The sequence below is a fragment of the Danio rerio genome, chromosome 4 (genome assembly GCF_052040795.2).
Source record: "Danio rerio strain M-AB ecotype USA chromosome 4, GRCz13ab, whole genome shotgun sequence".
Taxonomy (NCBI): Eukaryota; Metazoa; Chordata; class Actinopteri; order Cypriniformes; family Danionidae; genus Danio; species Danio rerio.
Window position 1 is genome coordinate 9,866,902 of NC_141024.2, and position 24,334 is coordinate 9,891,235.

The 24,334-nt window shown below is 33.0% G+C and overlaps 1 protein-coding gene across 8 annotated transcripts in view; it reads left to right on the plus strand.

The window, feature by feature from the left end:
- The window catches only part of ipo8 (importin 8), a 29,143-nt gene that overhangs the window by 406 nt on the left and 4,403 nt on the right, over window positions 1-24,334 (plus strand). Inside the window, exons 1-22 of one of the 8 annotated variants that reach the window (XR_015482035.2) lie at window positions 1,527-1,715; window positions 3,378-3,459; window positions 3,595-3,751; window positions 3,835-3,993; window positions 5,036-5,192; window positions 5,347-5,436; window positions 5,525-5,619; window positions 7,143-7,227; window positions 7,309-7,443; window positions 7,922-8,021; window positions 9,427-9,503; window positions 9,939-10,055; window positions 10,140-10,229; window positions 11,023-11,188; window positions 11,618-11,778; window positions 11,855-11,980; window positions 12,679-12,754; window positions 15,544-15,607; window positions 16,231-16,328; window positions 16,426-16,521; window positions 18,259-18,479; window positions 19,223-19,428. Coding sequence is in view for 4 of the 8 variants with exons in the window: in XM_087246758.2 (XP_087102884.1) it covers window positions 1,632-1,715; window positions 3,378-3,459; window positions 3,595-3,751; window positions 3,835-3,993; window positions 5,036-5,192; window positions 5,347-5,436; window positions 5,525-5,619; window positions 7,143-7,227; window positions 7,309-7,443; window positions 7,922-8,021; window positions 9,427-9,503; window positions 9,939-10,055; window positions 10,140-10,229; window positions 11,023-11,188; window positions 11,618-11,778; window positions 11,855-11,980; window positions 12,679-12,754; window positions 15,482-15,607; window positions 16,231-16,328; window positions 16,426-16,521; window positions 18,259-18,479; window positions 19,223-19,428 (2,704 nt within the window). In the remaining 4 variants the exon portion in view is untranslated. 8 annotated transcript variants of the gene reach the window in all.

The following is a 24,334-nucleotide window of genomic DNA, read 5'->3' on the forward strand; positions in this document are numbered from 1 at the left end:
CGACTAGTTTTCCAGCTCCTCCTTGTGGACATGAACTATGAGGGAGAAGACTACTGACTTAGATTGCATTGGGGAAATGGTGCATTACTGATGATTTTTCTGTTTCCATCAAGTTTATCTGTCAGTGCCTTAAGTTTCTCTTAAGAAGGAGAGAATTTAAATTATTAAAATGTTCATTTATTTATTTATTTATTTTTTTTTAATTTATTTATTATTTATTTATTTATTTATTTATTTATTTATTTATTTATTTATTTGTTGAATATTTATTTATTAGTTTATTTATTTATTATTATTTATTTATTTTATTTATTATTTATTAATTAATTAATTCATGTATTTATTTATTTATATTTATTTATTTATTCATTTATTCATTATTTGTTTATTATTATTTATTTTATTTATTATTAATTAATTAATTTATTAATTAATTAATTAATTTATTTATTTATTCATTCATTCATTCATTCATTATTATTTTGTTATTATTTATTTATTAGTTTATTTATTTATTTATTTTTTATTATTTATTTTATTTATTATTTATTATTATTTAATGTATTTATTCATTTATTTATTTATTATTATATATTTATTTTATTTTTATTTTTTTATCTGTCAGTGCCTTACGTTTGCAGTTCAAAACAATAACCTGAAGGGTGACACCATGGCTGAAATATTACTTTTAGACAGGTATGTTTTAAAACTATTTTAGCCATGCAAAGCTGATGTAGACTGTGTTCTTGTTTATGAATGGGGGTATATGCATGGAAGCGTTGTTCAGCCACTAAAAAAGTCTGGCGAAGGATTGGCAATTTTCAAATTCATGGAATACCTTTTACAGCATTAATAATATAGTCGGATAAATTGACCTGAGCATTCATTTAGTTGTTCAAGTGTAAAAAGACATGAAAACAAGTGATGTACGAGGATCAGCCAGCACAATTGAAAATGAAAAGTCACTTGTTGGCTTGTTAACATAAGTGTAATGTAAAAAGATAACGGGTTATTTCTGTTTTTAGCACTGCTTTTTCACTAATCTAATTTTTATTTAGTTTAATAACAAAACATAAGTAAATGTGCTTTTCCACTAACCAGCTTTACTGAGGTGAAGTTTGATTTCTATTCACGCATTTGTTCATTTTTTAACAGTAACTGTGACAGTTTTGGGGAAATATAATCCTGCACCCGCTGAAAATAAAAGTCTTTGTGCATATACCCTATAATATAGAAGTGTATGAAATAAATAAATGATTTAAGTAAATTTCTTACATTCTACTTTTTTCTAAAAGTAATATTTCAATTGATTGTACCATACTTCTTTCAGTTTTGTATTTGTTGTAATGTACTGTTATTATTGCAATAAAAAATAAATAAATAAATTAGCTAAGGACAGTTCTTTATATTGATATATTTAAGAACTATATTGTGTATGAGGTCCCTTTAATTTTTTGTCACGCCAGCCTCTGCTGCAAACGCTCCGCTTTGGCTTTGTTCTTTTGCGACGCTGACAGTCGCTTGACGGCAGACTGGGGCAGGGCTCCCTGTAAGATCTGAGGCATCAGATCGTCCGCGCATCTGTCCGATAGTCCAAAGTTTATTGAAATACATCCACCTCTTCGGCCCTCATGGATCCCAATCGAATCATACAGGCTCTGAAGGGCACCATAGACCCCAATCTCAGGCTCGCGGCTGAGAATGAACTCAACCAGGTCAGTTTTCCGTCTGGAGAAGTTTGTTGTTTCTTTGGGGAACAGAAGCGCTAAAAGATGCCTTCAGTGTTTGTGGCCTGATTTTTAATTCATAAAGCTGAATAATAGTCTGCTTTCGTCCCTATTAACGCTTTGTTTACTGTTAAGGGTGCCCACTAGTTGCAGTGAATCAAAGGCATCATTGTTCAACAGCAGAATGAGATGCCGACTATTGATCCTTGTGGACTAAATTATGAATATCTTCGCTTTACATGAATAAAATGACTTAATTTAGATTTTATCCTAATTTTAAGTGTCTCAGTCTTAATTTATAGTTTTCCTGTTAGTCAATTTGGGGATGTGATGTTATAATGTGACATGGTTGTTCATTGTGTCCTGATTCTCCTGCATGTAAATCATTATTTCTGCAGCTTCCACTGATGCAATTCTGTGCAATTCCTACTCTGCAGAGCCAATGTTGAAGGCAGTTCTGTTTTAGAAGAGCTTGTGTGTTAGAGAGTGGATGTGCTTGTTGTTTACATCAGGGGAGCCCAAAGTTTTTCAAATGAAGGGCCAAAAACCAAATATCATTGACATATGCCGGAATAGTTGGTAGTTCATTCTGCTGATAAATAAGGAACTAAGCCAAAGGAAAATGAATGAAATCAATGCTGAAACAATTTTTTTTTTCACAGAATTGTGATGAATATTGATATTAAATCTCATTTGCCAGATTATAACCTGAAATTTTTTGGGTTAGTCAAAGTTGTGTAAAAAAAAAAATCACAAAAATGTTACCTCAAAATGTAGTTTTCATTGTCAGATTTGATCTCAGTGCTGACATTCTTGAAGTGACAATTTTTCAAGTTCATCACTGGGAAAGTTGAGATGAGATCATTTTTTAATTCGATTACGTAAATACATACATACAAAAATTACAAATGAGGGAAAAAAAGTTTGAATTGTGAGATAAATGGTGCAATAAAATTTTTGAATTATATATTTATTTATTTTTTGCTTTTTTTAAAGGTTAACAATACAGAACATCGAAACTAAGCAGCAAACAACTGAAATAAAGCACACACGCACACGGCATATAAAAATAAATAAATAAAATAAAAATAAATAAATAAAAAGGGAGGAGATACAGTATTAACTAATGAAGATAAACTTTTAGTTTTTTTGTCAAATCAAATCATGTGGTACTGTTTTAAAATAGTTAAAAAATGGATTCCAAATTTTTTAATAGTTCATCTTTTCCTCTGAAAGAATATGTGATTTTCTCCAATGGTATACACTTGCAAACTTCTAAGATCCACAATCCATTTGACATCAATGTCTGTTTTCTGCAATTACATTTTTATTTTGGCAGAAATTAACTTTATTAGTTCATTACATTACATTTCTGACATCTAATAAGTTCTTAGTCATACTTATGATAAAGAAAAATTTATATTCTGTGCTTTCTTTGTGCTATTTTGGCTTATCTGAATTGAATGATTGGCTTTCGGTGACATGAACCATCATAGTTCAACAATATTTTAATAATTTTGGTGCCACGTTGCATTGGTATTTGAGAAAACATGTATATAAAGAGAAATCCCTGAGCTTTGTAGATTGATTTTGCATATAAAAATAAAAACTATTATTCTCTTGTAAAAACAAATGTCTCTTTTTTTTCAGTCCTACAAGATCATCAACTTCGCCCCAACTCTTCTACAGATCATAGTGTCGGAGCAGGTGGAGTTTCCCGTGCGACAGGCAGGTAAGAACCTCTCTTTTCCTACAGCCAGTCACAATCCCCTTCCCAATTGAATCGTTCAGGGTCGAGATCTTCCCCTTTACCACTGGTCAATTTTGATTGGATGAAATAACCAATGACGTCGCATTCATCCTCCAGCTGCCATCTACCTGAAGAACATGGTGAGTCAGTACTGGCAGGACCGGGAGCCTACACTGGGAGAGGTGGTGTTTCCCTTCAACATCCATGAAAACGACCGCGGACAGATCCGAGAAAACATGGTGGAGGCCATTATTCGTTGCCCTGAGTCCATAAGGCAAGTCACAATGTTTTCATTTCATTTTGACAGTCGTTAGAACCTAAAAATTAACTCTCTTTTTTGTTGTTGTTGTTTGGCAGGGCTCAATTAACAGTATGTTTGCGGGCCATAATAAAGCATGATTTTCCTGGCCGGTGGACGGGTGTAGTGGACAAGATTAACCTGTATCTGCAGTCGCAGAACAGTGGCAGCTGGTACGGCAGTCTGCTCGCACTTTACCAGCTCGTCAAAAACTATGAGTGAGTGAAACACGACACTTTTGACTCTCTTGAGGATTTGTTGTTGTAAAAGTTCCCGTGATTGTTATGAAGGTGTCCTAAAATACATTTGCATCCATCCAAGGTTAAAAACACATAGGCTGCGTCCCAAATGGCACACTATGCACTCATGCACTGTGTACTTATGCACTTACACACTCAACAGGATAGTATATGTATGTAGTATCGTCCCAAATGGCACACTAATGTTTTTTTACTAAGCGGAAATTCAAACCGTCTCCCTAATGATGTTTGACGGTTGCCATTTCAGTGAAAAAAACAACCGAATTATCAAATAATCCCTGCCGTGAGTATAACGGGATTCTCCATCGGGAGGCGCTATGATCCCTCTCGTAGGAGAATTTTGCTTTTACTATCCAAAATAAATAAAGGTATCCAACATATGCGCCCGATAGCTCCGCCCCTTCCGCTACGTGAGCAAAACTGCGGTCGTTGAGTGTGTGAAGTGTCCATCATTGCACACTTCATTTTAGCGGCTAAATGAGTGCATCATCCGGGTAATTAAAGTGCACTTAACTATTTATATAGTTTTTAGTGTAAACACACTATTTATACTACAAAATGGCGTAGAACAGTGCATAAGCATGCGATTTGGGACGCAGCTATACATTTAAAACAATATATGTATATAGTCATGTCTGAAATCATTCGTACGCCAGGGGAATAAAAGACTCTTTTAAAAGATTCTTCTCATTATTGCAGGATATTAAATCTCAAAATATCAAGCTATGATCTTGCAAGTGAGAAGATGAACAATTTTTCGCACAAACTCAGAACTGCTAGATATATATTCTGAATTAGACCTGCTATGTTTGAAGTTTGATCCCTCTGTTTGTGTTTTATGGGTGTTTCCCAGAGATGGGCTGCAGCTGGAAGGGCATCTGCTGCGTAAAACATATGCTGGATAAGTTGGCGGTTCATTCTGCCGTGGCGACCCCTCATTAATAAAGGGACTAAGCCGAAAAGAAAATGAATGAATGTTTGTGTTTTGTGTGTTTGTCAGGTTTAAGAAGGCTGAGGAGCGGGACCCGCTGTTAGCAGCCATGCAGATCTTCCTGCCGCGGCTTCAGCAGCTCATCACTCAACTCCTGTCTGATGCCACATTCATCTCGGTTCTCATCCAGAAGCAGATCCTCAAGATTTTCCATGCACTTGTACAGGTACTTTTGGAATGCCCTATGTTTAATATTATCAGGTGACGATTTTCATCTGAAGAGACTTTACAGAAAATACTGTTAAATGTGAATCCTTTGAAAAAGCTAGAATTTTTTTTTTTATGAATTGAATTTAGAATTGTGTGTTTGTGTTTTGCAGTATTCGTTCCCTCTACAGCTGATTAACAACACAGTCATGACGCACTGGATGGAGATCCTACGGACAGTTGTGGATCGGGACGTCCCGGCTGTAAGTCTGTGGAATGTTATTTCTCATTGTTGAGCTCTACTTTTTTCGGTAGATTTGGTTTAGTGAGTGTTTGCGGGGGGGTTTTCAGGAAACTCTGGAAGCTGATGAGGACGATCGACCTGAGCTGATCTGGTGGAAGTGCAAGAAGTGGGCTCTGCATATACTCACAAGGATTTTCGAGAGGTTAGCAAACAGTAGTGAATTCACAATGGCAGACAGTTCTTACAACAGAACAGCACCCAATGATTATAATTTTTCTTAATATAATACAAGGAATATTTTAATGTAATTTTTTATTATTTTATAAAAAAAAAATAATATATATATATATATATATATATATATATATATATATATATATATATATATATATATGTATATGTATATAATTTTTATATATATATATATATATATATATATATATATATATATATATATATATATATATATAATTGTATTAAATTTTTTATTAAATTTTTTTATTTTTGTATTTTATTTTTATTATTTAATTTGTTTTATTTTTTGTTTATTTTTTATTTTATTTTATTTCTCTGCAGCATGTGGCCGCTGGACTGCTTGGCCCCGTTAATTGCAGCTTGCAGCTATGTCGTTTTATTTAGCAGTATTAGATAAATTCAATATTATCTGAATGATTTAGAGTATTTTTATATGTTGTAGTATACTGTATTTTGTATATTAAATGTAAGATTATTTCTATTTTTATCACTATAACTAATGTTACATGGTCAATTATTAATTGATAGAATGTATTACAATAACCATTATTATTCTATTTTATTTATTTATTTATTTTTATTAAGCATTGTTAATTAAATTGAAATTTGTTAGATGTCGTAGTATACCGTGTTTTGTATATTAAATGTAAGATTATATTTTTATCACTATAACTAATACTGTATGCTTTCACTTTATTAATTAATGAAATTTATTACAATAAACATTTATTTTACATTACTTGATTTATAATGTTATCTCTAATGTAATGTTTTAAATATCACAAACTATATATATAGAATGATTCATTGCTGTAGTTTTAAACAATGACTAAAGATGTTACATTATATTATAGCATTATATTAAAGTCTGTTAATAATGATTCAGTGTTTTAGCACAATAACTTGGTATGTTTTTATTTATTACAGCATATTATATTTAATAATGTTTGCAGGATTATTGCAATTTTTTTAAAATAATTACTTAAATTTTATATTCAAATTATATTTAGTGAAGGTAAATCAAAGATTAGTAATGGTATATTTTGGTAGCAATAATTATTATTTGTACAGTGTATATAATACATAATAAAATATAATGTGGAATATAAATTTTAATTCTGGAGTTTATTGGATTAATGAAATTTTAACCACAGTAACTTGATTATTATATTATATTATATTATATTATATTATATTATATTGTATTATATTATATTATATTATATTATATTATATTATATTATATTTAATTCTGGTATATTTATTAGATTAATTACATACTTTTTATCACAGTAACTTGGATATATTATATTATATTATATTATATTATATTATATTATAAAGAGTTTAAGTAGTATAATATTATTATATTGTAATATTACAGATTATTTTATCATAGTATAAAGTTAGATTAGATTCCAATTGATATTAAAATTTAATTTGTAATGCTTTTTAAAAATCTATTCTCAGATATGGGAGTCCAGGAAATGTAACAAAGGAATATGTAGAGTTTGCGGATTTCTTCTTGAAGACGTATGCTTTAGGGATCCAGCAGGTATGAACAGCACATTTAGCATTGATTTTAATGCTTTGTACAATTAATAAACAAATAAACGAGTGCTGTTTTTGTGTTCAGGTGCTGTTGAAGGTGATGGAGCAGCACAGACAGCGGCAGTACGTGAGTCCTCGTGTCCTCCAGCAGACTCTGAGCTTCATGACTCAAGGTGTTTCACATTCACTCACATGGAGACAGATGAAGCCACACATGCAGGTGACAAATGGAAAAAAACGCACATGACGTGAAGTAGGGTGGAAAGATATATCGTTATTGCAATGAGTGCATCTACAATAGTTACATCGCAGGATTAGAGTATTTATTAAAGGTCAAAAGATAAAGATATTAGAAAATTAAATTTTTTAAAATTATTTATACAATGGTGACCATGTTATTGTACATTTGATTGTTCAATATCTGTATCTGAATACGATTTGACTCTCTAGAAAACCATAGAGCGCTGTATTTTTTTCTCTGTCATATTTATATATGCTTATAAATGTTTGTATTTTATGCAAATGAGCTGCAAAGAAAAAAACTTGATCATTCCAGTCGATCTTAATGAATGAAATCTTTCCAAATAGAGTTATTCAAAATTATCTGCTAAAATTATATTCAACAATATTCATATTGTATTATATCACAGCGGAACAAAATATTGCAATGTCAGATTTTTCCAATGTTGTGTCTGCAGACTATAACTCACGAGCTGGTGTTTCCCCTGATGTGCTATAAAGATGAAGATGAACGTCTGTGGCAGGAGGATCCGTATGAGTACATCCGCATGAAATTCAGTCAGTGCCATTGCTTATTAACGCTGCTGTTGTTGTTTTGATTTTGTTGACTTTCTTTAACCCTTTGATGTTGTAAAATATAAATAGAAAAAATTCAACTTAGACGGGTCACTTTAGACCCATGTAGTGCATCAAAGGATTAAGGCTGTGTTAATGCACTAATTTCATGTGGTTTTTGATTTGTTTTGATTTATGTGACTGTAAGAGTGTAGAAAAAATATATCTGATGAATCTAAAAATGAATTTAGCTCTACATAAATATTAAATAAGCAAATTAATTATTGACTAACAATAGGGAGGGAGGTGTAGGACATTAATAAATGTCTTATTAAAATATAAAATGTGTCATTTAGTTTTTGTAGGTTTATGAAAATAACAGTATAAGCGTAACCGTACATTCACACCGAAAGCGGCGAGAGCGTCAAAGTAGCCGGAAGTCATTCATTTTCAACGAGAGCCGGCAGCGAGGAGGGGCTCATCTAAACCGGTGTGGGCGTTGAGGAGAGTTGAAATCTGGTATCTTTATGGTAATGAGCTATGACGTGGTTCGGCAGAAAGCAATCAGAATGAAGAAGTCCACCCCTTGAGAGGAGCTCAGAGAACACAGACCTGTGAACTTTGGTTCCGACCACAGTTGTTCCCAGAGGTTTGATTATTGCGGTCGCCAGATTTTCAATTATTTACAGTGTTTTCTGACAGGAATATGCATTAAATAAGTTACTGGTGAGTTACTGATGTTCATTAATGTTATATATATATATATATATATAGTTATCTTTAAAAAAAGCAGGAATCTCATAAGACAGTACAAAACAGTATTGTTGCTTCATATTTTAGACATATGGACACATTGGATAATAAAGTGGAGCATACCCACACCACATGCAACTTGATCTTCCATTGTTAAATGAATTTGATAAGAAGTGCACTACATTTTCTCTCTAGAAAGCATGTTTTATGCAGGAATGTAACTGATATGCTGCAACGGCCCCTTTAAATACGAGATCAATGTAGCGAATTTTGACGCTCTTACTGCCAGAGCTGAGGGCAGACAGCGTTGTCGCCAGGGCGACCAGAGCTTGGAGGCTCTCACCGTTTTCGGTGTGAACGCACAGTTAGGGATGTCCCGATCAATATTTTAAATTGAATTCTACTATTTGCAGGTAGCACATTCAGTCTACCGACTACACCGTGCATTAAGATTCTTCTTATATATCTTGAGTTAAAACTCTGAAAAAAATTCTATTAGTATTGTTATTATTTATGTATTTATTTATTTATTGATTTGTAGCTGCATCCCCCAGGCCTGCTTGTTTTTAATTTCCTCTGTTAGTGCATTTAGGAAGGTATCTTGTTGTTTTCGGTTGTTTCTGATCTGTTTTTCTGTGTTGATGTGCTGCTGTAGATGTCTATGATGATCACGTGTCTCCTGCCACCGCCGCTCAGACTCTATTATGCACAGCGGCCAGGAAGAGGAAAGAGGTCAGTCCACCAGAGCTGCTGTTTACATCTGCATGTACACACCAGAAACCAAGAAACACCTTCTAGAAGTGTTCATAGTTGCTTGCTAGAGATACTAGCTTCAGTCAAGGAGCTTTTTAACAGTGATGGAGCAGATCCAGAGTGAAACATCCTCATCTATTTAATTGCGTTTTTAATTATTTTATTTTTTTACACCAAGTTTTTATATATTGCTTACATGTTTATAGATGATTTTTAAAACAAACTCAGAGCTCCAGACTGCAATTTATTTGCTTTCTGCCAGTGCAACTAAAAATATTTAGAAGTCAAGCTGGTGTAACTACCAATTCCCAACCCCATAAGCGATAGCAAGATTAATAATGGAGGCAGACCCCTTACAAACCGATTTGTATCCGTTCATGTTGGATGATACAGTCAGCTTTGCCTCGTTTTCAGGTTTTGCCGCAGATGATGGAGTTTTGCCATCAGATCCTTGTGGACCCCAGTGCGGACCCCCGCAGGACGGACGGGGCTCTGCATGTAATCGGCACTCTCGCTCAACCCTTACTGAAGGTTCGATTTCATTAGCCGGATCTGCTGTGCGATGCTTATTTAATTACAAGCTTTTTACTGGTGTGTTTCTGTGTGTGTTTGCAGAAGCGGGTGTACAGGGACCAGATGGAGCTCATGTTACAAAACTATGTGTTTCCGCTGCTTAACTCGAATCTAGCCTACTTAAGGGCTCGGGTTAGTGTTCATTCAACTCATGTTTGTTTCTATAGAGCTTTTGCAATGTAGATTGCGTCAAAGCAGCTTGACATAAAAGTTCTAGTAAGCTGAAGCTGTGTCAGTCCTGTTTTCAGAGTTGAAGTTCAGTTTAGTTCAGTTCAGCATGGTTTAATTTTCACTGCTGAAAGTCCAAACACTGAAGAGCAAATTCATCGATGAGCAGCTCCACAAGTCCCAAACCAAGCAAGCCAGTAGCGACAGTGGCAAGGAACAAACTTGACCAATTGACAAAAGTGAAGGAAAAAAATAGCACTGATAGCACTGTTCTCTTGTCAAAATTTTGTATTCAAATAGTTACTTTTTCCTAATTCAATGACTAATTTTCTAGTTTTAATTAACTTTTTTGTTTACACTTAGTTACATTTTTAATTTTCATATTGTTATTACTTGATGCTTAATGTTTTTTATTATTATTTATTTAATCATGTTTTATTCATATAGATCAGGGGTCACCAACCCTGTTCCTGGAGAGCTACCTCCCTGCAAAACTCAGTTGCAACCCTGATCAAACACACCTGAACCAATTAATAGTACCTAAAGCAGCACTTGATAATTACAAACAGGTGTGTTTGGTCAGGGATGCAACTGAAATATGCAGGAAGGTAGCTCTCCAGGAACAGGGTTGGTGACCTCTGATATAGATCAATAAACGCTTTTTTCCCCAAATAGTTTTAGGATGAGTCAACTAGATTAGAACATGTAGAAAAGATTGTTCAGTTTTGTTTTTTTTCTCCTCTAATTGTCCGTGCAGTCATGCTGGGTGCTGCACTCCTTCAGTCCTCTGAAGTTTCACAATGAGCTGGTCCTGAGGAACGCTGTGGAGCTGGTCAAACACAACCTGGTGGAGGATAAGGAGATGCCTGTCAAAGTGGAGGCCGCCATCGCCCTGCAGACGCTGGTCAGAAACCAGGAGCAAGGTCTGATCACTCTCACACTCACACACAGGCTATATCTATTTTTCTATCCCCCTATATTTATAAGTTTCATTTGTTATGACTTTTTGTCATATTTTCTACAGTTTATGCCATTGCTAGTGTGTTTTTTTGAGGATATCTAGATAGATTGACTTTTGTGATAAAGGTGAGAGTACAACAAATATTTTTTTACAATCCTTAATCCTTAAAAGATAGAGATACATAGAGTTATTTAGGCTTTTTTTGGAAGTATGCCTCTTTTTATTTGCGTACTAAACCGAACATTAATATGAAACAAATTGGGTCAACTAATTGAATTGGTTTACTATCTGTTATTTGTTTGAGAGTAAAGTGAATGAACTCTTTTAACAAAATATTTAAAACCTGCATTAATTACAGATTTCTTCATTTTTTTATGTTTAACCTATACAGCTAAGGTGTACATCCGACCCTTCATCAGGCCTGTGATGCAGGAGCTGCTGCACATCATTAAAGAAACCGAAAACGATGACCTCACCGGCGTCATTCAGAAGATGATCTGCGAATACAGCGAAGAAGTGACCGTCATCGCTGTGGATATGACACAGAACCTGGTACTGCATTAATCTTCAAAGTGTGACGTTACTTATAGCGTAGCGTTTCGTGCTAAACGAGGCTGTTGTGCAACAGGCGGAGATCTTCAGCAAGATCCTCCAGAGTGAAGAATACGAGGAAAGTGAAGATAAGACTGTGATGGCCCTCGGTATCCTCAGCACCATAGACACCATCCTCACTGTCATGGGGGACCGGAAAGAGGTTTGGAAACATGTTCAGCAGGAAAATACCACAAACATACCACTGTTTCACACAAATTTGAGGTCAGTATTTGTTATTCAAAATAGAGCAAGGATGCATTAAAGTAATCAAAAGCAGCAGAATATATAATGTATAAAAATGTAAATGCATTTAAATAAATGTTGTTTTTAAATATTCTATGCATAATTTATTTTATAAATGTACAATTTACGCTATGAACAAATCATTAACTAAGCCTTTTAGCTCAATACACTACTAATTAGCTGCTTATTAATGGCTAGTAAGGTAGTTTGATATTGGAATTGGAGTTGTAAAATAAGATCACACTTTATAAGTGCTAATAAACAGTTAATATCTTAGTAATATGCAGGTTATAAGCTATAGTAAATGGTGTGAATTGTTACTTCAACTAAAGTGTCACCAAACAATCTTATTTAAAATATTGTGCTCTTTTTTCATACAATAAAAGAAATTTTAGTAATATAATGTATTATAAAAACTAAATTAAAATATACATACACACACAGATATCATACATGAATTCAACATCAATTTAACACTGGTGTGAAAGCTTTGTTTGCACTGTGATTGTGGTTTTGGTGAACTGTCACTTTAAATCATTTGAACAAGTTAAACAATATTTAAGCACACCGGAATAAACAGAATTGAGGTTAACATATATTTTCCTTCTCTCTCAGATCAGTCAGCAGCTGGAGGGAATTTGCCTGCAGGTGATTGGTCTCGTCCTCCAGAAACCCATCATAGGTATGGCAGGTGTGTGTGTGAGACACTATTTTTTTTCCAAGATTATTATTTAGCACATTTTTAAATGTAATATTATGAAATGCTTGAGTGACTAAGCATCAAAAACATTTAAAGAATTGTGTGTAGTTTAAGGGACCTCAAATTAAACTTGAGTCTTTCTCTAGTCACCCTGGTAATTGGTTTGTTCTAATGCTTAATCTAGGAGTATCCAAACTTGGTCCTGGAGGGCCGGTGGCCTGCATAGTTTAGCTTCAACTTCATTTAACACACCTGCCTGGAAGTTTTTGTGGACCTAAAGAGCTTTATTAGCTGGTTCAGGTGTGTTTGATTGGGGTTGCAACTAAAATATGCAGGATACCGGCCCTCCCGGACTGAGTTTGGGCACCCCTGGCTTAATGCATGTCATTTAAAGCATGAAAGGAGAAATAAGTAAATTAATAAATAAATCCTGCTTTCACTCATCCATATAATGGCACTGAGCAGTGACCAGCGTCAGGCTTAAAAAAAGTTATGACATTAAACATACTTGTATGTGTTTATAAGTGTTCTCAAGTTTACAATTTTGTAAAACAAATCAGGATTTTATGTATTAACAAAAATCATGACCTTGACTATCTTTGTAAGTGAACACGATAATAAGACTATTAACTTCTTGGAGAAACCAAGTTAAATAGTGAAAATATAGAAGTAAGTTTATTTTATTCTATACAAAATTCAATACAACAAGCAGTGAGTCTCGTCTCGCCAGTAAGTCACTGAGACAACCAGAGTTTTAGTCTGAAGATGTTAAACTTGGTAAGGAAAATACACAGATGCTAGGCTTAACTGTGTCAATAATAGAGTTTTATGAACCATGATTTAGACAAAACAATCATTCAATGTTCATTTTTGTAATGTGTGATGCATAAAATCTTGGTTTATTATTTTCACCAAAACCTTATTAATGTACGTCCAGAACAAGGGGGAACGTTTTGCTATTAAATGAGTGTTTTGTTTCTTTTAAATAAAAAATTTGGTAGATTTTTCTCACCCTCAGGCCATCTAAGATGACTTTTTATAACATCAAGTCAAGGCAAGGCAAGTTTCTTTATATAGCACATTTCATACACAGTGGCAATTCAAAGTCAGGGCTCAACAATAAGGACTGCCCGGTGGCCCAGGGCCAGTGTGAGAGACGCTTGGGACAGTAGACCGGATCATTACTGGCCCGATTGGGACAGTGCTGCCTTGTCAGTCACTAACATTTAATTTGTCTGTGACTATTTGTGCATTTTAAGTTTGCGCTTTTAAATCTTTAAATGCTACCTTCTCTGTAATATCGTAAACAACATATTGCGATTCGTCTTGTATGATTGATTGAACCATGCTATTTTTTTTTTTGTAACCTGGTAACAACCAGTACAGCGTAGAAACAGCAACATGGCGGCAACATCAAATTATAAGGCTAAACGAAAATGTCTATCTCTAACGTCTTGGAAGTAGACATTTATGTGGCAACCACACGACAAAATAAAAATGAAGTGATGTTATGCATAGTTTGCCGTCAGTTTGACAAGTCAGCCACTTTTTGTTAAATAATTTCAAACTGCAATAAAGTACCTCCAAATTCTCCGTACTGCTCTTTTTGTTTGCATAACACTTATTATAACAATTGTTTTTTAAGTATTGAAATTCTAGATTTACAGACTTTATTTTTGACACATTATTTAAAATATGTGGCTAAAAAATAGCTATTAACTTCCCTTTTTTTTGTTGGGGCCAGTAAAAATTTTGGCAGGGCAAGTAAAAATCTAAACCACTTGCCCGATCGGACCAGTAGAAAAAATCCTTAGCGTTGAACCCTGAAAGTGCTTTGCATAAACAGGAATAAAAGAGACAAGTGTAAAAAAATAAAAGCAAATAATAAGAATTATTAAAATAAGAATAAAAAACAGATAAAAATGTGTTAAAACAGGTTATAAAATAATGAAAAAGAAAAGAAAAACATAATAGTGTGATCTGTGGGATGCAGCACAGTGCTCATTCAGTAAAGGCACAGCTACACACATGTGTTTTCAGTCTTGATTTGAATGTGCCTAATGTTGGAGCACATCTGATCATTTCTGGAAGCTGATTCCAGCAGTGAGGAGCGTAGTTGCTGAAAGCTGGTTCACCCTGCTTTGACTGAACTCTTGGAACTTCTAGTTTATATGATCCTAAAGATCTGAGTGATCTATTAGGTTTGTATTCAGTGAGCATATCTGGAATGTATTGAGGTCTTAGGCCATTTAGTGATTTATAGACAAGTAGTAATATTTTAAAATCTATTCTGAATGTAACTGGGAGCCAGTATAAAGATCTGTAAGCAGGTTCGTGGCTGAATTAAATTACCTTCCTTGATTAAGGTTATTAATAAAGTGCAAGTCAACAGCTGCTGTATGGCCATTTTCAGCATCACATAAACATATATAGGAAAAACTAAGCTAATAATCAGGGTCAACTTCTCAACTTTTTGTCATCATCATCATCATCATTATTAAAAAAAAAGGAGAAATAAATGCATTGCAGCAACACCAGGGTGATTAATTATTGACTATTCATGTCCCTTTAAATGCATTCACATTGACAGCCACTTGGTGGAGCTGTACTTTAATATTTCGATATTTTATTTATGTTCTGTACTTATTAAATGTGTTTTCTGACTAACCTCATAAATATTTGAGGATCGCTCAGTCACGCTCTTTCTGTCTTTTTCAGAGTTTTATGAGGAGATCTTGTCGCTGGCGTTTGGACTCACCTGTTATTGCATCTCCCCTCAGATGTGGCAGCTGTTGGGGGTCCTGTATGACGTCTTCCAGCACGACTGCTTCGACTACTTCACAGGTCACACACACACTCATTGATTCATTTTCCTTCGACTTGGTTCCTTTATTTATCAAGGGTCGCCACAGCGGAATGAACCGCCAACTTATCCAGCATATGTTTTACACTGCGGATGCCCTTCCAGCTGCAACCTAGTATTGGGAAACACCCATACACTCTCACATTCACACACACACACACACACACACACACTATGGACAATTTAGTTCATTTAGTTCACCTATAGCGCATGTTTTCGACTGTGATGGTGAACATGCAAACTTTATGCAGAAACGCCAACTGGGCCAGCCTGGGCTCGAACCAGCGATCTTCTTGCTGTGAGGGGACAGTGCTAACCACTGAGCCACCGTGCCACCCATTATAATTCAAAAGCATTTATTTTTAATGTTATTAATATTAATCCCAAACTTTTGCAGTGTAGTGTAGCTCAGACATGAAAAAGCGCTGAAAGTCAAGCCCAGACTTGATCTCAGCGCTCCACCTTAAACTCACGTCACGAATGAACCATCCTGAAAGAGTCATTAACTTGATGGATGTGCGTATTTACTCCAGTCATTTGAAAACCGTTGTGCTGATATCGAGTTGTCGGCTTATGATTTGATGAATTGCCCCTGTTCATGCAGATATGATGCCTCTGTTGCACAATTATGTTACTGTGGACACCAATATGTTGCTGTCAGATCCAAAGTACCTGGAGGTCATCTACACCATGTGCAAAAAGGTCATTTCCTTTATTAAAATACACTTTACATGGAAGATGACGTGATTATGTTGTTTTTCTGAATGCATTTGACAGCTTGAGCTCTCATCATGTTCAGGTTTTAACTAGTGATGCTGGAGAAGACCCAGAATGCCATGCTGCCAAACTTCTGGAGGTCATTATATTACAGTGTCGTGGACGTGGCATTGACCAGGTTAGCTGTGTGTGTTAGATTGTGTGTAGAGTGTGAATGTGCACCTGCATGTTTGTGTGTGTGTGTGTGTGTTATTTATTCATTCATTCATTTTCTTGTCGGCTTAGTCTCTTTATTAATCCGGGGTCGCCACAGCGGAATGAACCGCCAACTTATCCAGCACGTTTTTACGCAGCAGATGCCCTTCCAGCCGGAACCCATCTCCGGGCAACATCCACACACACACTCATACACACACACTCATACACTGCGGACAATTTAGCCTAACCAATTCACCTGTACAGCATGTCTTTGGACTGTGGGGGAAACCGGAGCACCCGGAGGAAACCCATGCAAACACAGGGAGAACATGCAAACTCCACACAGAAACGCCAACTGAGCCTAGGATCGAACCAGCGACCTTCTTGCTGGGATGCGACAGCACTACCTACTGCGCCACTGCCTCGCCGTGTGTAATTTAGATAAATATGAAATATTATAGTTGTATTAGTGTGTTAGATGATTATTTTTAGTCTGTGATAGTGTGTTATATTATTATTAGGGTGTGTTAGATTAGTATTTGTTAGATAAGCGTGTGTGCACGTGTATGTGTGTGTATGATATTTTGCTGTTATTTTATTAATCATTGGTTGTGTGTGTTTTTCATATTATATTAGATTAGGTGCGTGTTATTTTAGTGGTATTTAGATAAATGTTAAATATTATAGTTTATTAGATTAGTGTGTTAGATTATTATTTTTAGTGTGTTAGATTATTATTTGTTGTTAGATTAGTGTGTGCGCACGTGTCTGTGTGTGTATGATATACTAGTGTTATTTAGATTCATGTTAAATATTATAGATTGTATGGATCTGAAAATGAAATGGCTTTAATATTTGAATCGTCTCCTTTTTAAAGAAAATTTTAGTTGTAATTTATTTTTAATGTAAAAAGTGAAATGAATATCTAAGACATGTATATAACTGATGTAAAATGCTTTTGATTAAACATTTGTATTATATATTCAGTGTTAATGTTTACTGAAATAATAAAATAAATAATAAATAAATTTATAAAATTCAATAAATATAAAAATAAATAAGTTATGTAAAATAAATAAATTTAAATGTATTTTAAATATAATTTATTTTCAGTATATTTAATACATTTTTGTTCTTTTTAAAAACCTGTATATTTTTCTTCAGTTTTTTATAGATATTTAATCATTATTAAATAAATTAGTCATTAATTAAAAAAAGGCTGTTGATCATTTTTCCTCAATTCTGATTTATGAGTGCCATTTACCATTTCATTCTCTGAGAAATCTTCAGCCATCACTGTTAACCTTCAGTTATGTATATTTATATATTGATATATGTTATTTAATGTTAAGGAATTTAAAAACAATGATCATATAATAAGTCATTTTTTAACATTTTGTTAAGCTTCAGATTACTTCCGTTTCAGTTATATTTTGTTCAGCTTTTGTTATTCTTCATTTTACTTTACTGCTTCATTTTTTATTATTACATCATATTTTATTGCAAATATTTTATTATATTTCCAAAGCCAACGTTTTGTTGAACAGATTTATGTTTAGTAATCGTTAACCCTATTTTAAGCCATTTTGTTAATGACAGCTGATAGATTGATCCTGAAATTGTGGTGTAATAAGTAACATCAAGCGTGCACTTGAATGTAAAATCAATAATATGTGTCTGTCTGTGTATCTGTCTGTCTGTATGTGTGTGTTTTTAGTGTATCCCTCTGTTCGTGGAGGCCGTGCTGGAGCGTTTAACTCGTGGTGTGAAGTCCAGTGAGCTGCGCACCATGTGTCTGCAGGTGGTCATTGCAGCTCTGTACTACAACCCAACACTGCTGATCCACACACTGGAGAACATCCGCTTCCCTCACAGTCCAGAGCCAATCACAGCGCAGTTCATCAACCAGTGGATGAACGACACAGAGTTCTTCTTGGGGTGAGGCTGCTCCTGATGGAACTTTCCGTTTGCTTCGGATTGTATCATTCCACTTTATTAGTATCTTCTGGTTTAGGTTATATGCGTTTAATTGTATTTGTGCAGACACCGTTTATAAGTGAATTTGGAAATTGACCATTTTATTACTTGCTTAGTGATTATGATAGTGTATTGCTTGAAAAAAATGTTAACTGAAGTTAATGCTATAAAACTTAATTCAGGTGGTTGCCAAATAAACTAAATTTGAATATAATTGATCATAATTTAATTTAATTGACATATACAGACTTAAAAAACAAATAGGAAAATAATAAGAAAATTACTTGTACTTAATCACAATTACTAAAATGAAAAAAAAATCTAACAATTTGTAGAAAATCTCAAGCAGTTATCATAAATTATTAAAAAAATGTCTAGATCAGCACTGTTCTTTTAAGTCTTGTATATGCAAATGACCTCATTTACATAAACATTCATTGCAAAAGAAAAAAACTATTTTTTCACGTCAATATATTTTATTTCAGTTCATTTTCACAATATAAATCATCATTTGTGCTCGAATATAAAAAAGAAAGTTATAAAAAGACTAAACAAAAATAAATATAAATACATATATAAAAATATAAATAAAATACAGACAAAAAAAACGTCATAAGAATCTTTTCAGTGCTCTTTTACTTCCATTCAGTTAAACTGCGTTCATTGTGTTTTCTTACAATGATTGGTTTGCATGTTGCTCACAGACTGCATGACCGTAAGATGTGCGTCATTGGCCTCAGTATTCTGATGGAGCTGCCCAGCCGCCCTGCCGTCCTGGAGGAGGTAGTGGGTCAAATCGTCCCCTCCGTCCTCCTCCTGTTCCTGGGTTTAAAGCACATCTACGCCTCCCGGGTGCTCAACAAACCAGAGCAATTCGGAAGAGCTCAAGGCTCAGAGGAGGAAGAGAATGGTGAGATCAGCACATTTTTTTATTTTTCGGTGCACTATCCCTTTAAGATTCGTATATGTAAATGACTTCATTTACAAATACAGCCCTTAAAGGTGTAGTAGCAGTTGAATTCCAAGAATCATGATGGAAAGGGGTAAACTGACTTTTCAAAAGATGTTTACGCTGTAAAAAATGCACAATTTCTTCATGTTTCCCAACACAAATCGATTAAATTATTTTTTACTAATTTAAGTGAAGCTAAAAGATTGTATATGGCTCTGTTCAGTGTTGTTATTACTTGTATGTTTTTGTACAGTGAATGTTTATTAAGAAACCGACTTGATTGCATGTTATATATTGTATATTTAGTGCTGCTGATATGGCATTAAAGTAAAGTAAAGTAAAGTAAAGAACTTTTATTGTCATTGTAGTTATATAACGAAATTTGTTTGGTAACTCACAGAGACCAGCAGCAATATAAAAAGAGAGAAAACAAACAATAGACATAATACTAAAATATAAGATGCAAGATAAAATATACTAGATGTAATAAGTCACATAAATGAAAGAATAAATAAATAAATAAATAAATAAATAAATAAATAAATAAATAAGTAGATTGAACAAAACGATGAAGTTGTACCCCCCAAAACTTAAGAATTGTGTTATTTCAACTCATTTTAAAGTAGTTTGAACAAGTAGCAATACACTGAAAAAAGTGATTAGTTACTTATTTTTTATAATTATGCAAATTTTATTCACTTTTTTTTAAATAAAAGTAAACTAACCACTTTTTTCCAATACGCATTTATTATACTTGTTTTTTTTCCAGCTTTTCTGTACCAAGCAAAATGACAGTAACAAAAATAAATCTGCTCTTCCAGACAGTGTGTCTTCTAAATTAAATACAGGCTATAGTTGTAGATTTTATAGACTTAATAAAGCACCAAATATGTAATATTGTGATAATTACAGTAATTGTTTAAAAACAGATGTGCTGATTTTTGAGTGTAGTGTATATACGTAAATAAATTAACTCCTTTAAGGCAAGACAATCCAGGTGGCTCGGGTCAAATTTAGCAAATAGTCATCACCATCAGCTGATTGATTGCATTAAAATTGTACATATTATCAAATATTCACCTAAAGGCATTATTTACTTAAATATGTGCTAAATTGCATTAATTAGTAATGTCAAAGGGTTTACACATAGGATTTTATCTATCTATTTTTTTAAAACCTGTTTTAATTAAAAAAATACTAAACAATGCAATCAAATATTGCGCAGGAACATTTTCCTCTCTGTAAACATTCAGATGTAAGAATATAAATACGAGTAAAACTAAAGTTTGGTGTATGTAAGAGCTGCAGAAATGGAGTTTATCAGGGGAAAAATAATAATTTTAGGAAAACGGGCTGTATACAGTTGATTAAAACAAATTCTGCCCTCCTGTGAATTTTTCTTTTTACAATATTTCCCAAATGATGTTTAACAGAGCAAGGAAATTTTCACAGTATGTCTGATAATATTTTTTTTTCTGGAGAAAGTCTTATTTATCTTATTTCGGCTAGAATAAAAAATTTTAATAAGAAAAACAAAACATAAAAAAATTAAAGGAGAGATATAGAAACCTCAAGAATATTTTCTATTTCATTTATATCCCAAGGAGATCTAGTTAAAAAAGATGGAGCAAATGTTTTTGAATATATGTATTCTACAAGCGAAACGGCTTATTTCTTTAAATTGGAAAAGTATATGTGCACCAACTATAGGTTGTTGGCTGAAAGAGATGGTGACAAACATGAAAATGGAAAAAATAACTTATATGATAAGAAATAGATATATAATTTTTGATAGAGTTTGGGGACCTTTTACGCTGTTTTTAAAAGGTGGTGGATTTGGAAATGTTTTACTAGAAGATTAGTAATAGAGGTGATATTGTATTTTGATGTAAAATACTGAGAAGCCTTTTGTTTTGTTTTTGGTTTGTTTGTTCATTTGTTTGTCTGTTGGTTTGTGTTGGAATTGACACATGGAAATGTGTATGTACATGTTACTTAAAATAAAAAAAACATTTTAAGGTCAATATTATTAGTGGCGGGGTCTAATAGTACTATTAGACTATTAATAGTACTCTTAATATTACTATTAATAGTACTATGAGACCCCTTAAGCAATATTTTTCGATTGTCAGAACAGACCGCTGTTAAACAATGACTTGCCTAATTACCCTGTCCTGCCTAATAAACCTAGTTAAGCCTTTAAATGTCACTTTAAGCTGAAAACAAGTACCTTAAAAGATATTTCGGAAAATATTATTTTCGGTCATCATGGCAAAGATAAAATAAATCAGCTATTAGAAATGAGTTATTAAAACTATTATGTTTAGAAATGTGTTGAGAAAAAAAACTTTCCATTAAAAAGAAAATGGGGGAAAATTATGCAGGGGGGCTAACAATTCAGGAGAGCTAATAATTTTGACTTTAACTGTATGTATTGTGATTGAAATCTACTGACATAAATTGATAATTTGCAATGAAACAAATAGTTAAAGTGTATATGTAAGATTTATTTTCTTTCCATTAAAAAATAAAACACTAAAAACCCAGAATTGACAGATGCATGAAAAAGAGTTTTGCCTCCAGTGTCTATCTTTAACAGGAGATCACAGCAGATTGAATTGTAATTAAGTCTTTAAGCAGCAGCCAGTCGAGTCCAATGCTACGTTTGCTGTGGCTTTTGGTGGTCTGTGTGCTTGTATTAAATCTCACAGCTTCATCAAGTCCTTATCTCATTTCACCTCAGGTAAACTTAATCCCTGCGCAGGAAGTGCTATTTCTGGCACATATTGCTTGAGGTTGGTCTTTAGTCATCAGGCTTTACGGACGACTGAGAACTGATTGTATCGCTCTAACAGGGCCCCGGAGACATGGAAAATGGAAGACCGATTCGTGCGTGTTAGTTTAACATGATTCTGTACCTTTGGGCATCAAACACTTCACTCAGCTGAACTCAATAGATCTTCTCGACCCTACACTCCTGACCTGAATTGGGACTGTATCGTACTGGTGGAGTTATGGATTTGTTGGTCCCATGATGCCATGAGACACAGACATCAGCTGTTTTTACACCTCCTAATGTTTGTGCTTAGTTTGTGTTTCTGTGTTTGAGAGGAGAGGCGGCTATTTGAGAACTTGATGCTCAAGTCAGGGAAAATAAAATTGCTTTATTTAGGAGATAATCAAATAAAACAAACCTTAACATATTTATTTTTACTCATTATTTACTTATTACATATTAGTTTTGTTTGTAAGTAAGCAGATTTATATGTCAGGTTAAATTAAAGGTCAAATTGTGCTTATTTTGTTTTGTTTTTACGAAATACAGTAAAACTCCTAGCATGAACTGTCATGAATAATTTATTGTGCCATGATGTCAACATTGCTCTCTAAACATCTTTGAGTTTTATAATCCCTTGTCAGTTTAAAGTCTGCATAAATGTTTATTCAAAAATGTTTAATAAGTTCTTATTCAAAACAAAAATCATGTCGGAAACACCACTTATGTTTTTTTCTTCAGTATTAATTATTAAACTAAATGTATTTTGTACTATAAAAATGTGCAGTTTCTCTAGATTTTTTAAAAAAATTATTTGTTTTTTTTATAGAGATTTGATAACATTTCTTCCAAATTTCAAATAAATTGAGTGTTTTTATTTAGTGGATAATGACAATTTGTCAAAAAAAAAACGTTTTTCATTCATGTTTTTCCACCAAATGGGCTTTTCTGACCACACTTGACCATTAAGTTAAAGCATTATTATTGTTTTGTCAAAAAAAATAAATGTAAATGTGGATTTTTATTTTTTTATGCCAAAAAATTTGAATAATCTTTATTTTATATATAAAACATAAAATACGTTTAAATAATATAAATAAATATGTTATAAAAATATATACTTTTATTTTTTACTCAAACCTAAAAACAAAACCAGAGAAACCGACAATTTAAGTGTTGTCTTCATTTTTAAACACACACATTTATAGTGTAGTTTTCTTTGAATACACTTCTCTGTATATACACCGTTTATTCTGTTTGTTCTGTAAATTTCAAAATGATGCACTTTTCTTCTTTATATTTAGCTCCATTCTATTGGAACCTGTAGATTACAACATTCACAAGACTTTACGACAACACTTGAAATCTCTATCAATATTGTAAGATATTTAATTTTAAACAATTTGTATAATTGTAACTAATTTTAGAATGCTTCTTACTTTTTGCAATTTGAGTTTTGAATTAAAAATATAATTTATTGTAACTGGACATGCAGGTTTCCTTTTTCTAGTGTTCATTTTTATCTTCAGTATGAATTGTTCAAAACGTTATTTTGTACTATATATAAAAAGATATAACCAGTTATGGACAATATTTAGAGAACATTTGAGAAGGTTCTCTAGATTTGCTGGATTTTATTAGGTTTGAGTTTTATTCTTTATAGATTTGATAACATTACTCCCAATTTCCAGGTTTTTTTTATTGAGCAGAAAATGACAATTTGATAAAATAACAGAAATTTTAATTTGTTGTGATTGGAAAATCATAGTTTTTCCACCAAATCTAGATTTTTGACCACTAAGTTAAAACATTAGTATTGTTTTGGTCATAAATATGCATACAAATGTGGATATATATTCTTATTTATTCTTATTTTTAAAAAAAATCTATTTTAAATTTGTCATTTAGTAATTTACAGAATTAATATATATATATATATATATATATATATATATATATATATATATATATATATATATATATATATATATATATCATAAATTGAAAATTTTCACACACATACACGCATATTTATAGTATAGTCTTCTTCTAAAACATTTGTCATAATATACACCATTTGTTCATCAA